The sequence below is a fragment of the Megalopta genalis genome, chromosome 2 (assembly GCF_051020955.1).
Source record: "Megalopta genalis isolate 19385.01 chromosome 2, iyMegGena1_principal, whole genome shotgun sequence".
Classification (NCBI taxonomy): domain Eukaryota; kingdom Metazoa; phylum Arthropoda; class Insecta; order Hymenoptera; family Halictidae; genus Megalopta; species Megalopta genalis.
This window is the reverse complement of record NC_135014.1, coordinates 8,921,043-8,947,253: the sequence shown is the minus strand read 5'-3', so window position 1 is coordinate 8,947,253 and position 26,211 is coordinate 8,921,043. Positions and strand designations below refer to the sequence as shown.

The 26,211-nt window shown below is 42.7% G+C and overlaps 2 protein-coding genes and 1 non-coding gene across 5 annotated transcripts; 1 reads left to right on the top strand and 2 right to left on the bottom strand.

Annotated features, from left to right (window-relative positions):
• Window positions 1-79: 79 nt before the first annotated feature.
• LOC117226579 (orexin receptor type 2) lies at window positions 80-21,555 on the top strand. 2 transcript variants are annotated; one of them, XM_033481062.2, is made up of 8 exons: window positions 80-3,011; window positions 6,565-7,273; window positions 16,660-16,807; window positions 16,975-17,196; window positions 17,749-17,908; window positions 18,095-18,207; window positions 19,736-20,009; window positions 20,509-20,646. In XM_033481062.2, the coding sequence occupies exons 2-7, from the start codon at window positions 6,803-6,805 to the stop codon at window positions 19,873-19,875; spliced, it is 1,254 nt and encodes a 417-aa protein (XP_033336953.1). In that variant the 5' UTR covers window positions 80-3,011; window positions 6,565-6,802; the 3' UTR covers window positions 19,876-20,009; window positions 20,509-20,646. The 2 variants fall into 2 exon arrangements, with proteins under 2 accessions (XP_033336953.1, XP_033336951.1); XM_033481060.2 differs by lacking the exon at window positions 19,736-20,009 and having other exon boundaries at window positions 20,509-21,555.
• On the bottom strand, window positions 8,461-8,600 carry LOC117226638 (U11 spliceosomal RNA). The gene has a single exon (XR_004491839.1). It is a non-coding gene; the product is annotated as a U11 spliceosomal RNA (small nuclear RNA).
• On the bottom strand, window positions 20,900-26,057 carry btz (CASC3 exon junction complex subunit). Of its 2 annotated transcripts, XM_033481053.2 has the most exons (8): window positions 25,721-26,055; window positions 24,875-25,299; window positions 24,531-24,815; window positions 24,042-24,454; window positions 23,661-23,975; window positions 23,489-23,521; window positions 23,109-23,365; window positions 20,900-23,024 (listed from the first exon to the last, which is right to left on the bottom strand). In XM_033481053.2, exons 1-8 carry the CDS (start codon window positions 25,817-25,819, stop codon window positions 22,425-22,427), a joined length of 2,427 nt encoding a protein of 808 aa, XP_033336944.2. In that variant the 5' UTR covers window positions 25,820-26,055; the 3' UTR covers window positions 20,900-22,424. The 2 variants fall into 2 exon arrangements, with proteins under 2 accessions (XP_033336944.2, XP_033336945.2); XM_033481054.2 differs by lacking the exon at window positions 23,489-23,521 and having other exon boundaries at window positions 25,721-26,057.
• Window positions 26,058-26,211: the final 154 nt, after the last annotated feature.

Sequence of the window (26,211 nt, the reverse complement as noted above, 5' to 3'; positions counted from 1 at the left end):
GTTGAATAATAATTTCATGGAACACCCCTCGTTAAGGAATGCCTTTTCATACAAATGCAGTTTCAACTTTCCAGATGTTAACATCGGCGTCGACTGCATCGTATCTAAAGCGAATTTAATTTAATTTGTCGCTGTCTCTGTGGGCAAAGTAAATTTCCAAGTTTCCCGTTTCGGTCAAATGTTCTTCCCGCTGTAAACACCTTGCAATGAAAGAACTGTGGGAAGTTCAGTGGGGTGGTTTTCCGCCCCTGTGAACCGTTCGTGTCTCGTAAAAATTCAGCCCGAAGACCTCGTAAAAGAAACTTCTCGCTGATCCCCGCGCAGGAAACAACCGTTCCAGACACGTTCTGACCTACATTCGCGTTTAGCACCGACGCCGGTCGCTTCATCGCGATATTAAACTACCTAAAGTGTTTGTATTCTCGTCTGCCAGACGCGTTATAGTCCTCGAAGACATGCTTTCGTCGATAGAAATATTTTCGGTCGCAGTGCGATCTCTTGCCGTGAGCAACAGAATTTTTAAGACCTTTTTTCCTGCTATCGGAGGAGTCAAGCTAGAAATTCATGGGGTGAAATCAACCTTTAGATATCATGTTATTTTGTTACTACTTTCTTAAAAAAGGAATGCAGCGATTTTCTGGTGGCTTCTAATCTCACAATAATGTGCATATTATTCGAAATCGACTCTCAGTTTCCACGTTTCCAACGTTTACATGTTCTTAAAAAAAATACTTCCAACTGTTCCAGTACCTAATACAGAACGAATTGATTCTTTGGTCCTTTTAGAGTAGAATGATATTTTCTGAACGAAATTCCGCGACGATTTCAGTCGCAGTAAAAACACGGCCGCTTAAAAACGCGATCAATAAAATCATCTTAGTTAAATAAACGCAATATTTCGCGGGAACTAGCCGCAGCTAGTCGATTTTCCGTTTTTCCATTGGCTTTCGTAAATAGACGAGTGTGTTATTTTTTGGAAAGTGGACGTTTCCCGGTAGGGAAGGAACAGTAACATCGGAAAAACAACGAACCATTCTGGCCGGTTTCAATTTATTTGCGAGCTGGCTGCCGGTCTTGTGTTCGCGCTAAAACTAGCACACATTAGCCAGGTAGTCGGGCAGTTTGCTTTGATCTCATTAATCATGGGACACGTGCGACTTCTCCGTAGGACACCGATGCTAGAAAACGATCTAAACACCATCTGCGGAGAAACGATCGATCGCTTGCTGCTTCGTTTGCGTTTATATGTATTTTGTTCGCGGACGTATAATCACGTCCGGCGTTCGTTTCGAGCAAATAAGATCTTTCGGACTACATATACTCCTCCGGCGAAATCGTGTGCGACCGCATTTCGAACGACTTGATAGTTAAAATATAGTTGCAAATTGCTAGCATATAGTTTATATAGCATATAAAGTCGCGTGATCTGTTTGGAGGAGGGTGGAACGGTTTTTGCCTCGGAAGAATCGTCGAGATCGACTCGTAGAAGGTTTATCAGCGGATTTGATAAATGAACATGGAAGATGACGCGGTCAGAAATCTCTGCACCCACGTGTGAACTTTCATGGGAGAGAAAAAACGTAACCGGCGTGAAAGGTATTCTCCGGAGGAATTTAATACTCCCCGATGGAGGTCGTTTATTTTCTCTAGATTTCGATCGTCTCTACGGTTACGACAGATTGCGCGAGCTTTAGATTTTCTCGGAGACGTAAAACTCTTCGAGAAGATCGCCATACTTGGACGATTCGCTCGATGACCGAATAGTGTCTTTTCTCGCGTAGAAAAAAAATGTCGACGTGGTACAAAGAATGACCTCCTTTGAAATAGTTTGGCAAAAAACTCGGTTCGAGATCGTCGGGGACTGCTCGTAAAAGAACGAGATTGAATTTCAATCTAGGAACGGCGATTTTATCGTCGCGGGAAAACGTGCCTCGCGACGAATAACTCGTGAACTTACAGTGTGGGAGCACCGAATGCAAAAACAAAGGAGACACTTTGTATTGCTGTTCAGATGTGTAATCTGCTTCCTTCTATAGAATCGCGTCGCTTAACCCTCGCGAATCAGTTCTAGGTCAGCTTCGATACTTTAGTATCTCGCGAGAATTTCGAGGGATAGTGAAATACGAAGTCCCCCGGATTTTTATACGGCTCTAGTTCTATTTTGTCAAATAAAACTCTGCTGCACATTTGAGATATTGTCTATAAAGTTCAGGTTTTACGCTCGATCTTCTGCCTGTTTTACTATCGAAAGATGCAGGTTGTAGTTGAAGCAATTTACGTGGTCCCTCATTCTGCTTCAAAATGATTCACCGTGACCCTCGAATAGAAATTTCCGAGCTGTATAAATTGAATATTACAGAATATATCAAACGAATTTTAATTAATCTAATCAATATTGCTATAGATGGTGCTTATTGAATTAATTCTAATTAATAATCGATGCAATTTATAGTTCCAGCAAACCCTCGGTTCCTTTCGCAATGATTTAAAATGTTCTACGATTAAAAATATACAATCTATAGAAAATAAACACCAGACAATGTTCCGAATTAATTATTTAACGAAACAAAAATTGTCTCACCGGCTCAACTCCGTCTTCATCTATGTAAACAGCATCGACGTGATTCGCGAAACTTGGAAAACAGTCAGTGTGTTTGCGACCGACGTGCGTGCTGCACCTACGCGCTCGTTAAACCGGCGTGTACACCTCAGTTTCGCAGAGTCCGTCGACGCGTTCGCATCCCTTTCGAAACCCGACGTAGCACGTCGACGCGACGGTGCTGAATTCGCTCCCGCAGTGTGTCCACTGTGTTGTCCCTTTACGAATTTCGCCTTCGCGCGACCAGAAAATCCTAAAAGATTGTTCACCGTTTCCGAAAAAAACGTTTCCTGCGATGTTACAAATCCTGTTAGCTTGGGAAGCTAACGATAAGAAGTCGACGTGAAGAAACGGTGGCAAAGAAGCTTGGGAAATTGATCGCCTGGCCTTTGAAATCCTGCAACGAATAAATGTGTGTGGGTGAAAAGTTTGCAGAGAGGACTTCTCTAGAGTATCTTAGAATGATTTAGTTTTCTTTGCGAGTTCGAGAGAGAGAGAGAGAGAGAGAGAGAGAGAAGTTGGATAAATGATTATTCCGTTGAATTTTTGGGAGGTTGGTTTCGACGATTGGAATTAGAACATCAGGGACCTAAATGTGGGCAATGTGACACGCTCGTTATAAAATGTTTCTCATCTCGTTAGGCAACCGACGATGCTTGTACACGCATTGCCGCCTGACGCGTTTTAGCACAGAGGAGGAACTGTTTTTCGGAAGCAACGGCGTGATTTAGCCCTTGTTATAAAATTCGAAAACTTCTAGACGAATTTACTCGGCTCGTTAAGAGGCTACAAAGGGTACACGCAGTTAATTTATAATGAACTCAAAAGGAAACAGAAGACAATCATAACAGCATTATTCCCGTGTCTAACAATAAGAAAGCTTCCTTACCGGACACTCTTCCTTCTCGATTTCTTTAGTTACACGCTCACGAACCACTTCCTTGGTCCGAGGGGATATCAGGATTCTCTGCTCGTGGAATCTGTGCATCGTCAGAAAAGTTTGCCACTTGGTCGACGACGTAAAGATCCGTTGTTCTGTGTTCCGTACTGGAGGATCCTCCGTAAGACGCGTATCTGCAAGAAATGTCAGTGCCCGATTTACTCTTGCCCGTATCGACAATTTACTCTTAGATAGTTGCTCCATTGGGGAAGCTATTCACCCCTCGCATAATTAAAACACTATCCGTACCTGTTGGTTATCGCTGAACTCATGAACTCGCATCCCAGAAGCCGCTGAAAATAAAAGTGGCCGACCATCCGAGTTTTCTTCAGAGACTTTTAAGTGAATTTTCCAGTCTTTGGAATTCGTTCCCGCCTGAGGATATTCGTCGATTTTCATGTATCCGGCTATGGAGGATGTAATGAAATTTTTAGTAACTTTTCTGCTACTTACTATGGCCTAGAATAATTTTTCATTAAATAATTAATGAAAATTGCTTTGCGAGCAATTAACAGATTCGTCGCGCTCCTTGCACGCGAAAATCTGGTGAACGTTGTCGTGGGTTTAATGAAAAACCTCAATTATTCTATTAATCTTGTGCGTTTTTTCTGCCACGACCGCGTTGTCGATGACACACGGCCGGCCAGACCTCGACCAATTAATCAAAAAGTTGTCAGACCGTTTTCCCGCGTTTCTATCGCACCGAAGCGTCCTCGATTGTGCATCCGTGATGTCGTAAAATAAAACAGCTCTCATATTATCGCTCTCAAGAAGGAAAAAGGTAGTCTGTCCGAAACATGTTCTTCAGCGCCTATGCCTGCATGGGTACCCAGGTAACGATTGCTCCAACGTACAATTTTCGACACAGAGCTCGGAATAACGCCTGGAGCCGAAATCCATCGGAAATATGGTCGACCTTATTTTCCCTCATGGTTCGGAAACATCAGAAATATTCCATCTAGTCCCCTACCCTCGCGTCTCTTGGGCGTGATTTCATCTATTTCACGTCTCCATGCCACAAATCGGACATTGTTTTCCTGCCACGAAATAATCCTTCTTAGAACAGTTCGAAAAGGAAACTTTGAGCAATTGAAGTACCATGTTATCTAAAGGGCGCATGAATTCTCTTCTTTATAAATTCTATCTTCTATTCTCCCTCTGCCCGCAAATCTCGCTGCCTGCAAATCTATTCACAGCACCTTCCCAATATTTTCCTCCGAGCGCTCATATTCTCCCTCCTACTGATTTTATGTTCCTTTCGTATCTTACGTTTCGTTTTATCTTCGCCGTTCAGAATTGTTACTCTCTTTTCCTTTCCTTTCCAAAGGCACAATCTGAAAGAAATAACGACAGATAGGGGACGAGGTTATTCAGTTCTAGGGGACAAGATCATTTCATTCGCTGAGAAAAGATTGTCTCGTTCTAGGGGACAATGAAAATGTAAATCTCCGTCGACATCAAACGGTGAATGATTTTTCCGGGATGCGACAGGATGAATTAATTAATCCCATTACGGAGACGGTTAAGTAAACTTCGCGGTAACTTCACCGGTAATAACTCGTGTTAACTGGTGGTCGGTACAATTAAAATTGGAATGATCCCTGAACGATGAGCGTTTAAAGCAAACGTGATCGTGGGAGTACGAGCCAGCTTCGGACTCTTCAATTTCCGGAGGATCTCTGAAGAGGTTGGAGAGGTTCGATCCTCCTGACAGGATATTTCTAGGTCTGCCTGAAGGCACCGGAAGTCGAAGTTTTGAAGGTTTGCAGTCGTCGTAGAGCGATTCGTCGCGACTCGCCGCTAGCTCGAAAATAAACCAGAGTCGCCTGCTTCTAATATTAACTTCCTCTGTAAAATCTGTTTTGCCGGTTCTGCGCCGACCTTGCAATCGAGTTCCGCCCCAAACTCGGTTTCCGAAACAAACAGTCCAAAGGAGAGCGAAATCGTCCGACAAAAAGTCTGATTAAACTCAGAAATTAAATGGCTCTATGAACAAACCAGCTACTTTCGGTTTTAGCTCTGCTCTTGTCGACTCGTGTCATGTTCCTGCAATCTGACAGAAGGAGATTGAATTTAAACGATGATCTAGATAGATATACAATCCAATTTTTGCAAGAGTTAGAAACTATAAATGTTGCAGGTGCATCTTGCTCATTCTCGTAGCAAAAAACCGGAAGCGAAAGTTTTTCGGGGTATTCTAGAGCGAATTTATCGCAGCAGACGGTTGAGGAAGATTTCATGGGCGAGGGTGGCAGATGAAGAGGGCGAACTCGACCTAAATCGCGAATAATTCCTTAGACAGCCGGTGACCGGACCAGCCAGTTGTCAGAAGAAGTTCGTTAGCCGCGACACTTGGGAAATCATGGCGCAAAAACTTTTTCCCCGAATTTTGGCTTCGTTTTGCCGTTGTTCCGTCGTCTTTGTCGCAAGAAAATTGCCACCACAAGTAGTGCTAAATTGTGCGAGGCGAAGGCTGACGAGGTTCTTTGAAAATCGAGTTTCATTGCAAAATTGATGACGACAGAGTATCTTTAAAGTAACCATAGAATTTTCCGCAGTACCTATTTCTGAGAAATAAAACTAATCAAAGAAGAGTAGTTTCTGCCGAAGGAAAGCAAATACATATTTAAAAATCATCAGCCTTGACATGTGAATCTAAAATTCCAGCAAGAGTGACTAATTCATAATATCTAGGTCATAACTTAATAAAATTCCTGAATTTTCGATGCTAACATTGACCAACGGGAAACAGGATATTTGTGGGAACTCGATTCTTTCACTCAATCACATAAATGTCGTGCTACCTAGTCCCGTAGTCCCTTGTTGTATTACTCTTTCTACTTCCTACGCAATGATATCGCACAGCACGTGCTTAGGAAGGAGACTATAGACTAGAGAAAAGTTATCCGAGAAACTCTATAAAGAAGATTAGGATTAATTTCCGGAATAAACGTTTCGAATGCCCTTATCGCCGGCTAAGATCTCTGAGCTAATCTCCGTGGAATCGGTTATTTTCGGCTAACAGGACGAAGCCCGACGACTCGGAGACACTTGTCGGGCAATGGCTTTTTCGTCGTCGACCAACAAAGAGGAATTACCATTAATGCTTTAACAATTGTCGAGAAGTGAAAAAACAGCATCGAGATAACTTTTTCGTGGAGTGCATTCTCCTGAACGTTTCGAGGCCGTTTTACAAAAATTGTGGCGTCATAATGGCGACCCGGGGCGCGAGAGGGTTGTGAGAACAGATATCTTTAATTACAATGACTATGTTAATTAAAACGGCCGGTATCGAGCCGCTGATAGCCGGCTGGCTGGTGTCAGTGGTCTCGACACTGGTTCAGGCCGCTGACTACGACGATGACTATTCGTCGATGGATTACACCGATCCAGAAACATACAACAACGCAACAAACTGCAGCAACGTCTACTGCATTTCGAACGAGGAATACGTGGACCGCATGATGAACTACATATTCCCGAAATTCTGGGACTGGGCGCTGATCGCTTCCCACACGGTGATCTTCGTGATCGGCCTGGTCGGAAACGCGCTCGTCTGCATTGCCGTCTACAGGAATCACTCGATGAGGACCGTCACCAACTACTTCATCGTTAACCTCGCTATCGCCGACTTCCTGGTGCTGTTGCTCTGTCTGCCGTTCACTGTGCTCTGGGACGTCACCGAGACATGGTTCTTAGGACTCACTCTTTGCAAGGCTGTCCCCTACCTTCAGGTAAGACGAGACCTGCAACAGGATTTGATTAAGCTATGTTCGACACGCGAGAGTAATTGAAAAGAACGCGAGTATACCAGACACGCTCTCACGTCGGTGATTTGTCACCCTGAAACGCCACTTCCGGTTACGATACGTGGGTGTAAGGTCGCCTTTGATCCCCCGTGATCTAACGTAGTCTTAACCCTTCGTCGAGCGATCTTTCTTGCAGATTATGATGCTACGTCTTCGTCAGGCGCTCCGTAAATTGAGAACGGTGATTAATTGCATTTTTTGTGTCCAACGATTGTTGGTTTAGGACATGCAAGGTGTGTGACGTGTTTGAATATGTGGACAGCTCCAAGAAGATTTTGGAACCTGCAGATAAATTGTATACATATTGAACTGACTTGAAAAAACATATTAAACTGTTCAAAATAGCGTAGAGATCCCTAAAAATTTTTTAGAACCAGCAACAAAATCGTACACCCTATGGAAAACATTTAGAATTATTTCAAATAGTGTAAAGACCTTCCAGGAAAGTTATTATTCTTACGAGTGATGTATAGAACTGTTTGAAATAGCGTACGGATTCTTAGAAAAATGTTGAGATCATCGGAAAAATTGTGAAACCAAAATGGGAAAAATGATAAAAATTGTTCATAGTAATGTAGGGGTCTTAAAAAAATTTCGAAGACCCTACAAAAAGATTGTAGAGAATCCAGCAATATGTACTTAGTGAGAAAGTCCTAAGTAGGGGGTGATTTAATGAAGTTCCCAGAACTTGTCCACCGAATACATGTATAGTTTTTAGCAACGGTAATTAAAACACGGCTGTATCAGATTGTTCCCAGGATGCACCGATGTGCTCTAACTACATAAATCTAGCAGTTCTGACTGTATTTATGTTCATCGCGTAGTCGGTATCGTGTTTACCATCGTTAAATGTCTCGAAAAAAATAACACGAATCGTTCTTCTCTCCAAATTTACATCTGTAAAATACAAGTCGGTCATTCTACATCGCTCTATTTAATTGTTCAAAGCTTAATTGTTCTTGCCACAAATACCACGCGTGTGAGTGGTATTTAATTTCATTCTCCAATAATTTTGCGGGCAATTTTCGTACTCGATCATATTCTGATTAAATAACCGTAAAGTGGAATAATCGACGAAGCATCCACTTAATTTGCATTTAGAGTTGACTACTGGAGGCGTCGGTGCAAAGTTGGCAGCCAACAGCCTCGCGTTTACAAAAATTACGTACTAGGTATGTCTTGATGGCCATACCCCGCCAGCACGCCTTACAGGACGTACCGACGCGCCATTAAAGTAGCGAGCACCCTTTTTAAGCACCCTGTATCACTGCCAGGCCTTTAGTAACCTTGGTAGACAAACATTGACAGCGAGAACAGTTCTCACCACTAAGACATCTACCGTACAATAGACGAACTAATTTGCGCGTACAGAAAAGTGGGAGATACGCGGGATTTTATCTGTTGATTTAAAATAAACAGATAACGAGGTCCATAGATATTCACGAAAAAGTGCTTCTCGGTAACTTAAGTGAGTTTTAAAGGGAATTTATCATCCTGGATAATCGACGATATCGTTCAGAATCGTTTGGCGGCTTGTCACGCTCGATGAGACATTTTAATTGCGAATTTTCCATGGAGACGATGTTAGCCGATAATTCGATTCATGATCAGGCTTCTGCCAATCGCTGACGAGTCGAGAAAATTTCGGAGCTGGCACGGTATTGGTTGTCCCTTTGGAGTGGAGAGCCGTCGCGAGGGTGGCCAACCACCCCCGTATCGGTATATTTTAATCCGCTTAATTAAAACTTGAATAAAGATATTTGTGTCCTCGGATATGATTCCCATTATCTCGAAATAGGTCCGAGGTCCTCGTTGGGAGCTTACACAGAGAATACGAATGATTCGGTGATTAAAAGGAAAACTAATCCTCGAGAAATATTAAACCGGGCAGCCACTTCCGCGTCGTTGTCGCGATGTCTCTAGTTTTATCGGCTCGCTGTTCATCAAATAGTAACACTTCCAGCTAATAACGGACTTTACGAATTATTAACTAAGCGTTTCTAGACATTTATTACTCCCCGGCAGCTTTTTCACGACGGCCACCCTCTTGGGAGGGTGGAATCACGCCGGAAAACTGATGCTCACTTTCATTCTCTCTTTTCCTCGTCAAATATAAATCTGCTTCAAGCATGTTTAATTTCATAATCCTGGTATTATCTTCTTATGAACCTTACAATTTTTTCATCAACTTCATAATTTTTAATGAGTCTTGCTGAGTCCCAGTGGCTGTAACAAGTTTTCCGCAGCCTTTATGATTTTTCTGAAGATACTGCAGTTTTCTCAGCAGCTTTACAATTTCTCAATAGATTGTATAATATTTTCTGCGTGTCTTAGAGCTTGTTCACAGTAACCCTCGGTGAAACGATCCAACGGGTTTCAAGGCGTGCAGTGTTCGAAAGAAAAGGAATGTTGAGGTCTAAATGAAATTCCGCGTAGCTCGGTGGAAAGTACCGATTTTCATCGCGACGACCGTCGAGCAACCGGGTGGAATAAACACTGCGATGGCGGCCGTGTCGCAGGAACAAGCGAACTCCGTAATTCGGTATTAGCTCGCTCGGCGGATCGAAACGGGAATCCCACGTAGAACCGGCGTATTTATTCTATTATCTGTGTTGCATCTCTTGTCCGAGAGCACGAGGGTCGGCTTGACACCGCTCTGCTTAGAATTGTTCCATCGTAGATCTTCGCCTGGGAAAAAGGAAAAAAAATTAAACACTGATAACAGAAAAATAATTCATCGAAGTTACACTAAAATCCAACAACCGTCGTAAGGGTTAAACTCTGTATTCACGATCCGGTGAAGTGCAGGATGAAGTTATTACGTCCTGATAACTAGTAGCAAAGTACAAGGTTCAAGATGCATCGTCATTACGCTGGTATTGCGTCCGAGTGTTTTACGCGTTATCGATTACTCCTTCTGTTGGCTTAGGATTGACGACGTCGTCGTGACGTTGGACCATATACATTTCTTTTTTCGTGACGTTGGACCATATACATTTCTTTTTTCGTGACGTTCTCGTTGTATATTTAACTAGATTTCACGAAGATTTACGGCAATTATGGTAAACGACCGAAATGCAGATCGAAGACCTTCCTAGATGGAATTTAATAAAATCATGAACCGGGCGTGTATAATACGATACTACAAAGACCGTATCCCGTGTCGGAGTCCAGGGCATGTAACACAAACTTGTTTTATAACCTATTGTTAGGGTATTGTTTCAGGCTTTGGCATCCGGCGTGCGAAGAGTCGCGGCAGAATGCGCGCCGGAATCTATAGCTGCGGCTAATCATTGTCATCCGTATCACACTCCGTTAACGAAGCGCATTTGTTCTCGTTAGAACTCAGCGGAAACAAAGCCACGCACAGCATCGTCTTAAAGCCGTTCCAAATATGACACTGAACCGTTTGACAAACGCGATCTTTATAAAAAAAAAGCTTTTCCTACAGAACCATTAGAAGAGGGTTCAAATCGTTCCATAAAAACAGTTTCCCCATGATTTGCGAGAATCCCTGGAAAGCCTGGGAGTTCCATTAGCTCTACCAACAGAGAGGATTCTGCAGCGAGACGAGAGCCGAAATACCAACGCAAACCGATAACGAGGAAACTGTTGGAAGATAATTAACGGAGGTCAAGATACGATTTCCGGATAATCGTGCGACACTTGGAAACACGAGGATGCATGTGCTTGAAACGATCTAGAGTCGCGATCGGCCGCAGAATTTACACTTGTATGCCGGCTCACAGTCGGAAATATCGTTCGGCTCGTTTATCATGGCCCTTCTATGCACATGCTCGCACATGTTCGAGCACACATTTCTCCGTCGCTGTCTGCGTCCCTCCATCGATGTAGCTGCACTGTTGCGCGACCAAGGTAGTTCTCGGCCGGGTACCAAATCGCATTATCTTACAACGTGTTGTTGCACACCGTTCCTGGACCGATAACTTATTCTCCGGTTCTCAACCCGGTTCTCGCAGACGCCTTCCAAGTCTCGGAAGACTTCAACCGGCGTCTTTAGCAGGGATCCATCTGGATGTTGACAATTCGACCGTCTGTTCCTCGATTCTGATAATCGGGTTCCCGGGAATTCCCTAGGCGAAAGCAATTTCCATAGCTTCGCTGCGTTCCTCTAATGACAACCGTCGTCGTCGAGAGATGTTGAACGTCCTGGGAACCTGACCACCATCGGCTGTTGTTGGTTGCTACCGGGAAATTATCACGGAAAAAGGAAAAACGACGGCGCAGCGCTCGCCCCAGTGAAATTCACGGCGCATAGAAAGAAGAGATAGCTCGATGAATGCTGTAGAAGCCAAAGTAAAAAGGGGAACTGCTGGTGTACTGTATATCTTTGCCGGAAACACGCGAGAACCAAAGAGGCCGAGTAAAGCGCGCGTAACGAGAGAACCGCGGTAGCAGGTAAATACGAACCCGCCCTCGTCTTCATGCACGCCATGAATAATTTCTTCGTCCGCGATCCAATCCCTTCAACAAACTCCTCGCGACAATTTCATTTGGTCGCAAGGTTTCGCGTACCGTTCTTCAACATGTTAATCCTGCGATCGTCCACAATCACCCACGCGCACCTGTGCTGCCCTAAAATTGTACAGATATTACAAATTGATTATTGGCCCTCGCAAATACTTGCGAGAATTTACAATGAAGAAACTATGAATTAATTTGTCCTACAGAGTAATCTTGGCTCTCACGATTATATAATTGTAATTATCCAATTATTACATTATATATTCACAACTGTGCTTTGCGCTTGTTGATTTCTAAATGATACTGGTAGTAGAAAATAAGACGCTGTTGCACAGTATACATATATGTAGATCTATTTCCCTCCAAAGCATTCGGGAGAAGCTTAAGAGCGTTGCAGCCGGTATTTCCTTCGTCTAAACATAACTTTAGAACGGCCCCAGGTTGACAGACTAACAATCGGAGACTAACAGTGTGTCGGTGACTGCGTAACACGCGAGATGGAACATGAAACGTAATATATCATAGTTCTTGCGCTTGTTATGCCTGGTAAATAGCGAATGAACTAGCCGCGGCACAATCCTCGGTTTACAGTCGGCATAAAAATTTGTTTTCGTGGTGACTGCTTCCGAAGAACGATAATTGGCTAGCGCACATCGATTACTTCGCAAAACTTTTCCAGGTTGTTCCGTGTCGCATTTGAATTCGTGCCAACGCGAACAAAAATCTCGCGCGCTTTGTACAATCTACCGAGCAATTCTTTCGAAAGTCTCAGGAGACCAAAGACATTTCCATGCGTTCCCGAAAGTCGGAAACTTCGACCAGCGACTGGTAATTGGCCGTGCGAGTTCGCAGCTCGCTCACAATTCACCGGAATATGTTGACCGAGGCCGCTTCGTGATGTTTCTTTCTACCTGACGAGCTATTTCCCGCGGGCTTCATCTGCTCCAGCATCGATACACCCAATAAACTCCCGGCTTTGCCCAGGAGACGCGCGAAGATATGTTCCTCGAGGCGCAGCATGAATTATTAGCTCTCTCGTAAGTGACATAGTTCTTCCCAGGACTACTGTTCGGTTTCGAGGTTCATTGTCCTGATATTTCTCCGATATTTGTGGCACGTAGAAGTACAATCGGATGATCAACAAATTTCTAATGTGCTGTCCGACTCCAGGAAGGTAGTGGAATTCCTTTCGAGACTTCCATAATTTTTTAGCAATTTCTACAATTTTTCTATGACCTCTACAATGTCCCCTTCAGATTTTAAAAAATTTTTTACTATGCCTTCTCAGTGTTCCACAATTTTCCTGTAGCATAGAGTGAACTATCAACTTAAAATCCGAGTTCGAAACGTGAAAAGAGGCGTTCCATCGCTCCTTTCTTCCTTCCTTCGTTTAATGATGGAAAAGCTTCCATGCTGGTCGTTCTAACGCGGCGTCGAAGGTACAGTGTTCTGGTGGAGAACGCCATCCAGACGATATTTCACCCGGAATAACTGTATCTCGTGACCAGGTCGATCGCATGAATTTTTTAAACCGTCCTTCTAATGTTCCCTCTTCGCGAGCACGGTTCGGCTAAACGACAATCTCGCTAATTAATCGAGCAAGCTAAAGTGGTTTCTACAGTGGAATTTCTACAATTCTACAGTGGAAACTGTAGCCGATTTTATCTAGTCGGTGTGCGGAAACCAAGAATCGATGCTACCACCAAATTCGAAAACTAAGAGAATCTCGCCATTCTTCTGAAATTCCATATCGCTCTCCGTCAACGTCCACCAACGTCGTTGGGATCAGCGGGATCGCGTGTGTTGTTGCGAGTGCAGTTCCTAGATAGCCGAGGTTTAATTGAAACGTGCTCCGGCTGGACAAACAGTCGTGAAAAATTGTTCCGCGAAAAACGCGATACGCTTTGTTTGCACCCACCTTTTTGCTACCGACAGAACTCGTGTCCTCCTTTTTGCGACTTCCGGGATCAAGAGTTACACCAGCTCAGGTGTATTAAATCCAATATATCACAAGTTCTCCCTCGTACGCGATTATAATTATAGAGACCTGGATAAAGGCTGATGGCGACAGTGCCAAGTTGTAAGAAGCAAAGGGGTGAGCACCTGCGGAAGATAAATGTAGAGAGTCTTGAACTTGCAAATGATTAAATAAGAAAATTAAGGGTGAAGCGATTGCAACCCCCGCGTGAACAGAAAGAATTCAAGAATCGGCCATGTAATTGTTTAGATTGTGGCCGATTTACCGATATCCGCGTTCCAAGTTCCCGGTAGCCTAGTTTTTTTAATTTCCCCTGGGGACCCCCTGCTACGGGGATGCCATTGCGCGTGTCGAAACGATACAACTGCAGGCGTTTAGCGGTATTTCTTCGGGTCAACCGATTAGTTCCTGGTCAGCGAACCTCAATGAGCTTGATGTCGGTGCGATAACGCGTGGGCGTTAGCGAGCCAGACGTCCTATACCCACGGATATTTAAACGAGGGACGTTTTCGCGCAAATGGAACCGCTCGTTACTTCTGCTCGTTGCACAATCCCGATGAATTAGCCCGAGAACCAAGAATCGCTTAGAAGCCCGAGGAGATTGGACGTTTTAATTCCAGGTGGGAGGTGGCTCCTCTTTGGGCAATCGTTATCGCGTGTTGAATTCGCTCCCGCAAAGGAACTGTAACTGTAACTTTCCGGAACAGATTAATTATTCTCTTCTCGCAAGATTCTGGATAAGCGGGAGAACCTTCCTAGGTTACCTTTTACGCCTCTGTGTTTCTTCGTTTAAAGCTACCTTGAACAAAGACTCGACTCCGCTGACTACTATCTTCCTCCAACTCCCCAACGGAAAAATGAAATGAAAGGATTAGCGTGATCTCGAGGAAGGTTCCGAGCACGGACGACGCGCGACAGTAAAAGGCGTATCGTTAGCCGAGTGTAGTCGTCATAATTAGACCCGGTCAAGGATCCCTCGATGGAAAGACATTGCGCGGTGTAAGGCAGATCGATCGCCGTCGGAACGGAAGGCAGTGTGTGTTTAACGCGTCGGGGTAAATTGTTCAGGAGAACTTTCGCCGGTCGTTATTGTGCTCCGAGTGGCTTTCGCGCAATTAAACCGGAGATCTGTGGCGGCGAAGTGGCACATCCTAATTTATTCATCGAGGTCGCACACGTCACGAAGGGCCGGTAACGAAATCAATGTTGATTTCTTCATTCTTTTTAAGGAAGCTTGTTCGTGTTCTTTAGATTCTTCGAAGGGATGTAAATTCAAGCCTTGCGGTTTCAGCTGCAGAAATAAATAAAATACTGTACTGTTAGTTTTTCACAAAATATTTCCTAAGAAAATACTAAAAAGAATTATGCTATTGTTTTCAAAGATATGCGCAATGAACCCTAACTTTACTGTTCCCTAAAATTGTAGAAGATCGCCATGAATCGCCATCGACGATGAAGAGCGGTCCAACAAGTGAACGTCAGGGATCGAAAGTCTCGATCAGGCGAAATCGGAAACTGTGCAGACTCAAACATTTAATCAGAGGCGGACTAATTCGGGGGTTGGGGTTGCAGGGGCGGTTCGGAGAACATCTGTGTCACGCGTGCAACGGACCAGGTCTCTCCCTCTCCCCCACTTTACGCGATCAATTCGAATACACGACGGTGCACGGGCACTCGTTAACGAGCCCTTTGACGACATTCCCGAAATTGAATTGACAGCGGTGGTCGGCCTCTTAAACGCGCCATCATACATGCGCTTCGAAAAGGCGTCAGGGAACATAGAGCGACAAGGCTGTCGCACGTCTCGTTACGTCCGACGCTCCAAAAACTAAACCGGTCTCGATTGCAATTTGCCTAACGAGAACCAAATAAGAAGCCGATTAATCTTTCGGTACAACGGAGAGCTTAGTTTGTTCTCGCGCGATCAGATTAATACGATGAACAGCGACCTCGATAAAAGCATAACTTTAGCCGAGAATACATAGTAGTAAATCCTCTGACTAAAAACAAGAGGAAAGAGTTGCGCGTCGGAGCAGGCTACAGTTTTATCAATTTCGCCGGAAACTACCAGAACTTTGTGCCCATATTTCTCTGAGCGTCCGTTTTATATTCATGACACGCTTCGTGCCCTTGCCCAACCATGGATAAACCGCGTAATCGGCTTCGAAGTTAAAAATGTACGAAATACGGGCCTATTACCACCTTGTGTCATCGAACTTTCAACCCTCTAACACCGGAGCGACTGGCAGGACACTTTATCAAGAAATTGTGGAGGCTTCCGAGCCTGATCTCCGGAACAGATTAAAGCTTGCCAAAAATCGTGCAATCCTGCAGAACATTTAAGAGCTTGTTTAAAATTGAGTTCAGCTTATTCGGCTCGTTCTCCATCGACTTGTACTTGGAGAAACACTAAAGTTCTATATCTCAGTGTTGAAAGCAGGGATTGTTCACATATTACAATGCCTGCTTCGCCGTAGTTTCGTTTTGGTTCACCTAGAGACCATTTCAGCTGACGTTTCGGGGCCCTTATCCTCTCCCCAATCTCCAATACAAAATGTAAATGCCACGGCGACCGGAAGTTATGGAAATTTCACGAGCGATGTTATTAGAATCGCAAATGAGGGCGATTAATTCTTTCTTCCTTTTTTTTTTCTTCTCCATTCACAGACAATCGTGTGCAACAGCGTCCATGCTACTATGTTCGCGCTCTAACTTTCAGATTTGAACCTCCTCGGAGAACGTGACCCGGTGATAAAGGTCCACGATCGTCGAAACGAACTCGTTGCTTCGTTAATACTAAGTAAACCGGTGCACGTTTATTCGCTGAAACGTTTCGTTTTTGTTTCAGACAGTCTCGGTGACCGTGAGCATATTGACTCTAACTTTTATATCGATAGACCGATGGTACGCAATATGTTTCCCATTGCGGTTCAAGTCGACCACCACCAGGGCGAAGACTGCTACCATCGGCATCTGGGCCGTCGCACTTATCTTTGGTAAGTGTCTTCTACAAGCAGCCTCATTTTGCTATTTCAAAGACGGATAACGACTGTGAGGACGTTTTAGAGACTACCTCGGAAGATATTCAAAGATTGTAGAATAATTATTTTTGTGGAAAACGTGTACTTTTCAAAGTGGTCATTTTGAAGTTGTTTTTCCACAGATATTCCAGATCTGGTGGTTCTGCATACAGTCCCTCCCACCCACGTTAAAGTAAAAACGATACTGTTCACGCAGTGCGACATATCCTGGAGCCAGGAAAGTCAAGTCACCTTCACCATTGTCAAACTGATTTTTCTCTACACCGGGCCACTGATCTTCATGAGCGTGGCGTACTGGCAAATCGTGAGGGTCCTATGGAAGAGCGACATTCCAGGTCACAATTGTAAGTAAATGAAAGCCGAAAGAGTATTAAAACCTTTGCACCGGGAACGCACATTTACGTTTTTAAGGATGTTTCTACTCACCCTCGTGCGTGCAGATTTCTTTGTCGAACATATCCTAGAGCGTTAACTAGATATCACATCGTTCGCATAATTCAAGGCTTTCCCGGTTGTTACGCGTTTTTTCTTCATGGAACTTCTTGCAGCCGCGACACTTCTGCTGCTTTCAGTATTCAACGTTCTGACCCGTAACGATCGCGCTTAACATTCCATAACGTAAGAACGTATTCCTGAAACAATTAGTCCGCTCGGAACTTGTACAAGAATCAACGGTATCATCGTAAAGCTATCTAGATATTCTATAAATATGAATAAGCTGAGCTAAATGGAATACTAAGGGATCTCAAACTGGACTTGCACGAGCTATGGTTGCAACTTCTGTAGACGTCTTCGTTCGCGAATAGTACAAACTATGCAACGTTATAACGACTTTAGCTTGAAACGCTCGTATCTGGTTAATCCACGGAATAACTAATTATCGCACGGATTTGCAGTGGCGCCGCGAGCCTCGCAGATGAGCCAAACCCCTGCCTCCGTCGGCGGTAATCCCGAGACACAGCTAAGATCCAGACGGAAGGCGGCAAAAATGTTGGTCACAGTGGTCATCACTTTCGCTATTTGCTATTTCCCGGTGCATTTGCTCTCCGTGTTAAGGTACTAGTTGGTAATACAACAACAATAACGAAAAAAACAAAAAAACGAGCAGAACGCAACAGGCGGGGAATGGTTACTGGACACCGCAAATGGACGCGCCCGTGCTCACCAGCGCTATATTGCATGGAAAACAAACGATTATTATGCTCGGGGAGCGATGATATAACCGTTTATTTACCGTTGCAGGTATACCATTACGTTACCGTCGAACAAGTGGATCAACGCCATCAGCTTAATCGCGCACGGCCTCTGTTACTTTAATAGCGCGGTTAATCCGTTGATCTACAACTTCATGAGTGGTAAACGACCTCTGGTTTTCTAACATTCGTTAAACGCACACTGCACCTTATCTTGCACCTTAGGTTTTACGAGAACAGTTCCGACGTTTCATGCGGGACGACCCATCAACGGGCACATCGTTATCGAGGGCCGTGTCAATCTGCTTCGCGGCACAAGACAAAAGATTCTCCCATCTCGCGTGTCCTACGGTGCCGATAAACGACGGCTTCCTTCCTTTATCCTTTATCGGACGTAGAGCTTGAATAAATTCCCATGGAACCGTCGGGCATATTGCGGGAGTGGGATCGGTTCTGTTTTAACAGAATCGACGAGCGTAACGAAGAAACGCTTCTACGGGTTCTGTCTGCCTACGCTAGATTGGTTTGCTTACAATACGCGATCTAACAAACGTATGCTTACTGCGTGCTACAAGCTAATTTAAAAATGAAAGAATTGCATGAAAAGCGTACTGAGACAGTAGCAAATTATGGGATAAACATAGACGGAGGGGCAGTGATGTCCAGGATATAAATTCTGAATGAGGAGCTTATAAGACTGACATACCATTCTTCATCCAAATTGTTCAATCATCTGCATGATAAACACATGTGTTCTTGAGTTGTCCACTCTTCTACAAATCTTCTTGATGTCCCAATATCTATAACTAGGTATCTAATGGTAATGTATAAAGGAAATGTCTTGTTAGGGCCAAAGAAGGAACTGTGCTATTGGAATCTGGGTCAGCCAAAGTCCTTGGGCCTCGTTTTGAAGGCAGATCTGAAAAAAGATTGAAATTGAGAAATGGCTTGATTATTAATTCACTAGGCTTTTATTAATTCACTATATCATTGTTCTTTATTATGTTGTAAAATTTGTGGTATTAACAAATTCGTTATAAGTGAAAGATATTATTGATAATTTTTAAATTGGCGTGGGTTTTTCGGCATGGGTAAAGTCAGTTTCATGGGTTCAGTCACTTCGAAATGTCTGTCTAATTAGTCTAACGCCATTAGAATTTATTGGTCTATACAGTAAGTATTACATAATACATTCAAATAATACATTCATAAAAAGTTTGTGGAAGACAAGATATTAACTAGAATATTTGAAATCATGCGAAAAACGTAATACTCTAATAGAATTTGATTCGCTCCGATCGCGTCGATACCGGTTTAAAATGCCTCCACATCGCTCATTGAACTCGTTCAAAATTAGCTACAGTCATTACTACATGCAAATTACCTATAGTCATTACAAAAATCAATCTACAACACAAAATACTAACTTTCGTACCGATCCAAAAATGATTACCAATACCGTTACACGAGAAACTATTTTGTTACAACCCATGCGCACGCAGTTGATTAATGCACGGCGCACTTTGCAAAGAAGCGCGCGCATTTTTGTCAAGTTCAAAATGTCGCTTGTGAGATAAGCTTACCTGTGATTTTACTGGGACGTAAAATGAGCTAATAGAATAGATGCAGGAAGAGAACGGCGGTAAGAAAAAATAGAAATAGACGGAGATATTCAGCGTGTGGTTTACAGGTAAGTTCCGGCAGGAGTTTCGACGTACGGTTCGAGAATGCACGACGTCGAATCATCGACATCCGAACCAGCATCTCAGCTACGCTTTCACTGGAAATGGATACCGATCAGCTCCCCAAAACCGTCGCGAGCAAACCTGACACGCGGAGATGAGAGTCTCTTGGGTGAAAAAAACTCCTAGTACCGTCGCGGAAGGGCCCCATGACGGGAACGAGTCTCCGCAGGAACGATCTAATCTCGGACTTTGCACCCCGCAGACTCGGTTGCGTTTAGGGTGAGCTATATTATATTTTACAGTTGTTGGCCACTTTAGAGAACAAAATAAACGAAAACCGAAACTGTTCTATAAACTTTCTGCAATCGAATCCTTCGAACGCACTCGAACGCGACCGGCCACCTATCGGAAGATACCGCCAAACACTGACCTGAAACACCGTTCGAGAATCGAAATAACTGCTGGCCGGTCGATTTGAATCGATCGATTAATACCGTTGGTAATAAAGATGGCCGCACTTCTTGTTTAGTATTTCAAAATAATAAGAAAAGAACAGTTTGTTGTTTTATGCGTATACGGAAGAAATCGAGAACGAAATATTATATAGCTTGCCCTTCTCGTTGTTCATCGTGCAATTGCATTGACAATTAGCCTATTAACACTTCGTGTTAAAGGTTTAAGTACTAGCAATAGTGGCGTCTGTATCGACTGCGACTAAGGTTGTTTCATAAAATTTGAAATCGTCGATACATATGTAACAAGAACATTCTAATTGCAGGAAAATTTCGGAAGGAGTTTAAACGTACTTTTCGTTGCACTCGAGGAAACGGTTCTAGAGCTCAACGTGGCTACCTCGCTAGTTCATCTAATCTTGCCAGAATAAAGACTCGGACCACTACTATACGAACAACGTTCAAAAATAATAATAACGTTCAACGAAACTCTGAAATTATACCTCTCAGCGCTATAACGAGTATTCAGCAAAACGAAAAACACGATTGATCGTAAGTAGATATGTTTATAATTGTCGGATGCGCAATGAGATTCACAAGGGATCGTTTATTTGCATTGTAATCGGAACTTTAATGTAAAGGTATACGGTACTTAATAATTACAAAGAAACAGCATAATGTACGTTCAACTGGTTATCATTCAAATAACAAAGGACATTTGAAAAAGCGATCTGTATTTAGTTCCTACTTCCGTAAAAATCGGTAGACATTGATACGCCATTTTGCATATGAGATTTCGCATAATATAACGAAGCGTCGAGTTGTTTTTGTTTGTTCGAATGTACCGATCCCGATAATAAAAGTGATTAACATTCGTCCTCGCTGAACATGAACTGGAACTATAGGCACACACGCGCATCTGCACGTTATTTCACTTATAATCGACTGGTATCATACGTGACCGTTGTTGTATCTATAATTATTTTTCAAACGATATGCCAGCCACGCCGACAAAATCGGGTATAAAAAGTTTCATAACATACACATACATGTGTACGTATACGTTGCTACTATGTTATAAATATAATGCGATGTAAAATCCGACACTATGTACACTATCTCCTAACATTTTATGTCGTCTCAATGGAACTTATTGTTAATCCGCTAACGTTATACAATTCAATTGTGTATGAGGATTATTGCGCGCAAAGATCAATTCCATTGTTTATACGATCCCGTCGCTATTCCTCTTGAATGATGGATTTTATACGAATTGAATCTTGATCAGTAAGTTTTTACTTCTAATAATCTTCTCCAGAAAAAATCAAAAAATCAAAACATAGGACAAATAAATTTAGTCACTTATGAAAGAACTTCTTATGAATATATTATCTTTCCATTCCATATTGCCAGTAAGAAAGCATGTTATAAGCGTATTTATTAAAAAAGAAAAAAAAAAGACTCATCGCGGTTCAATAAAATCTATTAGTGACAAGATTAGTATATTAGCCTATTAGGCTTTGCGAATATTATTTGCGAAATTATAGTGACGATTTTCCTTCAACGATTGATGTTTTTCGCGATCGGTAGTGTAAGTAAATTAAAGCATTAAGTAATGATTACCTATCGAATGAATCGTCCATCACATTACCCAATGAAGCGCAGTACAAACATGTTTGTACAGAGAAAGTCATAATACATAATTAAGGTTACTGACCTGACTATATGTATAGTCTATTTACAATAACTGTTTGTTCTTATCAAAAAGATATATCGATTTTATTAACCATTCTGCCTGTATCGATGCTGCATACGGTAATACTCGATACACGATAATACATTTAAACACTAATCCCTTCTACTAATAATCGATTATTAGTAGACTTTTATATATGAAAGTAATTCAACAATATATATTGAAGAATGTGTGTGTTTTAATAATAGCCGCAGATCCATGAAGATTCGTAGAGAAACATTGTTATAAATGAAACCTACGAAATTATTCAACATACTGTAATTAGATAAAACCATTCTGAAATATGTATTAAACACGCACATACGCCGGTTTCCGCCACTGTTCCAAGAGCGGCTCTCGCGGTTATAAATCTTCTATACATATTGTATATGTAACATCGTTAAAATTACACATCATCCTTTATAATTATTATGCTTGCTCGTATTTACGAGGATTCACAATTACGTCTTTTGCGAGAAAATTGAAGAGAAACTATGCGACATTCTTTCAAGCTGCTGCTTCCTCGATAACTTTGCTCTCAGTTGTACTACTCTCAATGACGATAGGATCATTCTCGATTTTTTCCACGACTGTTGTTTTAATGGGAACAATATTTTCATCTAGAATAATTTTTGACGAATTGTTAGCATTTATTACCTCGGCGGTAGGATCTGTCGTAATGAGTTCTTGAACCACTGGTGTATCTATATCAACGTCTTTAGCATCTATCTCTTCGGTCATAGTGTCTGGTATTGCACTTGGATCTATGCTTTTCTGTGTTTCTTGAATCAGAGAGCTCTGTTCATTTTGAACGTTCTCAAACTGTTCCGGAAGGCCCTGATGTTCACCTTCCATCAAGCCGCTTTTAATTTCTTGCTCAGCCTGTTGCATATTGCCAGGCTGATTCGGTTGCTGGAGCTGTGTACTCCTACCTCGTCCTTTGCCGCTCTGGTGTTGTTGATTATCAGGCGGTGGAAGAATCGGAATCGCAGCTTTCGGTCGTCTCATCGGAGCCGACTGTTGTTGCTGTTGCTGCTGCTGCGCTGGACTATAGTAAGTACAACCTTGTGGCTGGAAAAGCTCTTGCGGGGGTGGCGGACGCTGCGGCTGAAACCAAACGACAAATCATAGAAATCATAACACAATCATAGAAACAAAAGTTATGAAAAGTGTTGGTGGCAAAAAGTCTACCTGAACTGGCGGACTGTATCCTTGGTAGCCTTGAAAGTTTGGTTGAAATGCTGGACCATTCGGACCAGGAACATAATTGATTATACTAGGTGGAGCAGTCTGTGGAGGTATAAATTGCGGTGGCGGTACCAAAAATGGCGGTGGAGCATAACTAGCCGGTTGACCATTTGGTGGCAAAGGAATAACAGGTTGTCCAGCCAGAGGCGTAGCAGCGGCAGCAACAGGCGTAGTTTGTTCGAAATGACCTTGCGGATATCCTATAAAAATTTAATCATCATTAGAAAAGTACTACAAACATGCGTACACGTGACCACTCACGCAAAAACCAAACAAACATAAACGAAATTTGTCAGGCAAATAAGGAAACTACTTTGTCTTACCTTGCGACTCTAAAACACCTCTTGAATTGCCAGCTAGATGCATGTACACAGAAGTCACATATTAATATGAAATACACAGCATATTTACAATTAATCACCAACAAATATTTTGCATAAATAATAATATAGGATATATCAAACAAGATCGAGAACATTGAAATATATTTATTACCTTGAGGGGGGAAATATCCATGCTGGTTATGCTGATTATGTTGATTGTGTTGGCTGTGTTGATTATGTTGGCTGTGTTGACTGTGTTGACCGTGCTGCCCATGCTGTGATGGATAATTTTGTTGTCCAGAAGTCTCAGAAACTGTAGGACGTTGTCGTAAACTGGAGTATCGCTTCGGTCTATTGGCAGAACTATCTTGCTGTTGAAGCGATTGTTGCTGCGGTTGCGATGAGGAATGAGATTGCTGTTGTTGTTGCATTCTTGGAGGTACCGTGCTCGACCTCTGTTGATTGGATGACTGCCCATAGAAGCTTTCTGGAAATATATATGAATAAGTTTGGAGATCATTCAAATTAGCTATTGTATGTGTCGAATACCCACTGTTGTGTCTCCCACTTTGATGGTACTGTGTACCATCATTAACACTAACATGCTTCATGTCATGCGTGATCTGTTGCTCATCGTCATTCTGTACGTTACTATTTCTCTTATTCTCCGCGGTGATCGGACCCGCCCCGCGTCCCTTTGGTTTAGTTTCAATTGTTCTATTAGTAACCATATTGTTATTAGCGTTCGTCCTGAATCCTCGTCCGCGTGTTCTACTCGCTGCCAAGCTTACAGACTCTTGGACGTTCCTCTTGTTATTATCTCTTGGAGATGTCTTTGCATTCACCAATTTGTCCGCGTCACCACCGGCTCCACTATTTCCGTTATTACTCTGAGTATGTGAAGAGTGCTTGATGTCCTTTTTCCAGGCTGGATTTGTAGGCTCATTAGGAGCTTTATTTTCATTCCTGTAAAACAAACGATGCAGTTGATCTATTAAGAAACTAGGAAAGTAATTCTATTATTTTAAGAAATGTTACACACGTATGAGTATTAGATGCACTGCTTGATTTCGTTTTTGGACTGTCGCTCTGTGTTTGCAGTGGTGGAAAGTTCTGTACTTTGTTCTGTATTTTGTTTTTACTACTATACCAAGCCGACGAAATTACTGGTTCCTCGACAAGGGCAGAAGCATTTTTATTAGTTCCTAGTGCAGGAAAATCTTCACCGCTTCTGTTAAACTTTCTATTCCTATTGGTGACATTCGTTCCTGGTTTTCCATATGCATCCTCATCTTCCCAGTTACGGGTATATTTATTGGGGCCACGACTATAAAGAACAAGACATATGAAATCGACTGTCTATAACAATCATAAAATGATATTTACCCATATCTTCTTCTTCTTCTAGCCCTAGGAGGTCCTTCTTCGTTTCTAATGTCATAGCCATACACTGCTATTAGTTCTTCATGGCTCTTTGGTGCCTGCTCTTCATCATTGTACCTATCATGATCCCATCTATCTTCCTTATCTTTCCATACTTTTTTCTCTTTGGTTTCCCTTTCATTCTGAGACTCTTGGTTGGTTTCTGTCACTTCATCAGCAGTTCTGTCATCGTGTTCATAAAATGTCCCTCTCTTGGGAATATACTGTGGATTTCTTCTGTCCTCATCATCGTCTAATTTCTTCTGAGGTTTTTCTTCTTCCTGACCATCTCCGCTCTCCCTCAATGCTCCATCTTGAGATTCAACATCAGAGTCTGATGCATAAATGTCGCATTCGGAGTCTTGATGTCCATCGGTTTGTTCACTGCTCTGTGAAAGAAAGATACATCGAAAAAAGAGATTAACAGTAATCTAAATGTACACAACATTGTTGAAATGTCCTCATGGAATTATACGATGTGAAAGTATACATATATAGATAGGGTCGATTTATAGTAATCTTGTGCTTATGCATACGCTGGAATTGCGAAACGATGATAAGTTCATTCGCCGGTAAATTGAATACAAAGGAAAGTCTAGTCTGTGTTATACACAGAAGTATTACAACAGTCTACTTAATCCGCTTAATCGAGTCTTCCGCCGAACTTTCGATCCAGTTTAGGACAATACGGACAACCTGCCTAAACAATGACAGCTCGGAGGACGACCAAGACCACGGAAGAATATGAATTGTCTCTTTGGAATTATTAGGAAAATATCGAACCGGAAAGACGCTATTGCAACAGCTAACCTGAGTCTCTTTCGTTGCGTTCAACTCTTCACAGGAATCCGAGAGGTCGTCGGAACCGCACGACTGATTAGACTTTCGACGTCGTCTAGTATCCGACATGTTAATTCAATTGGGGCCACACAGTTCCCGAAGTATCACCAATTTTCTCTCGCGAAAACGTGAGCGGAACGATTAACTGCGGATAACTTTTAAGGTCGAACTTGTTCGTGTCTGTCTGGTCTCCTTCCACTTCACTTCAACGAGTCCAAACGGGTCCCTGATCCTGATCAATCCTGATCTGATCTGATCACGATTTCTCGGTCACGAATCACAGACCAGACTATCACGATATCGAGAAGGCACACCACATTCACGAAATTTTCGCAGCCGAAACAATTTCGTCAGGCCGTTGTTACTGAGAATTCTTACAGAGGAGAAACTCCGACGTTTTTCAAGAACCGCATAGATCCATTACGATCATGAATCACAAAAGATTTTTACAGAACCGAAAT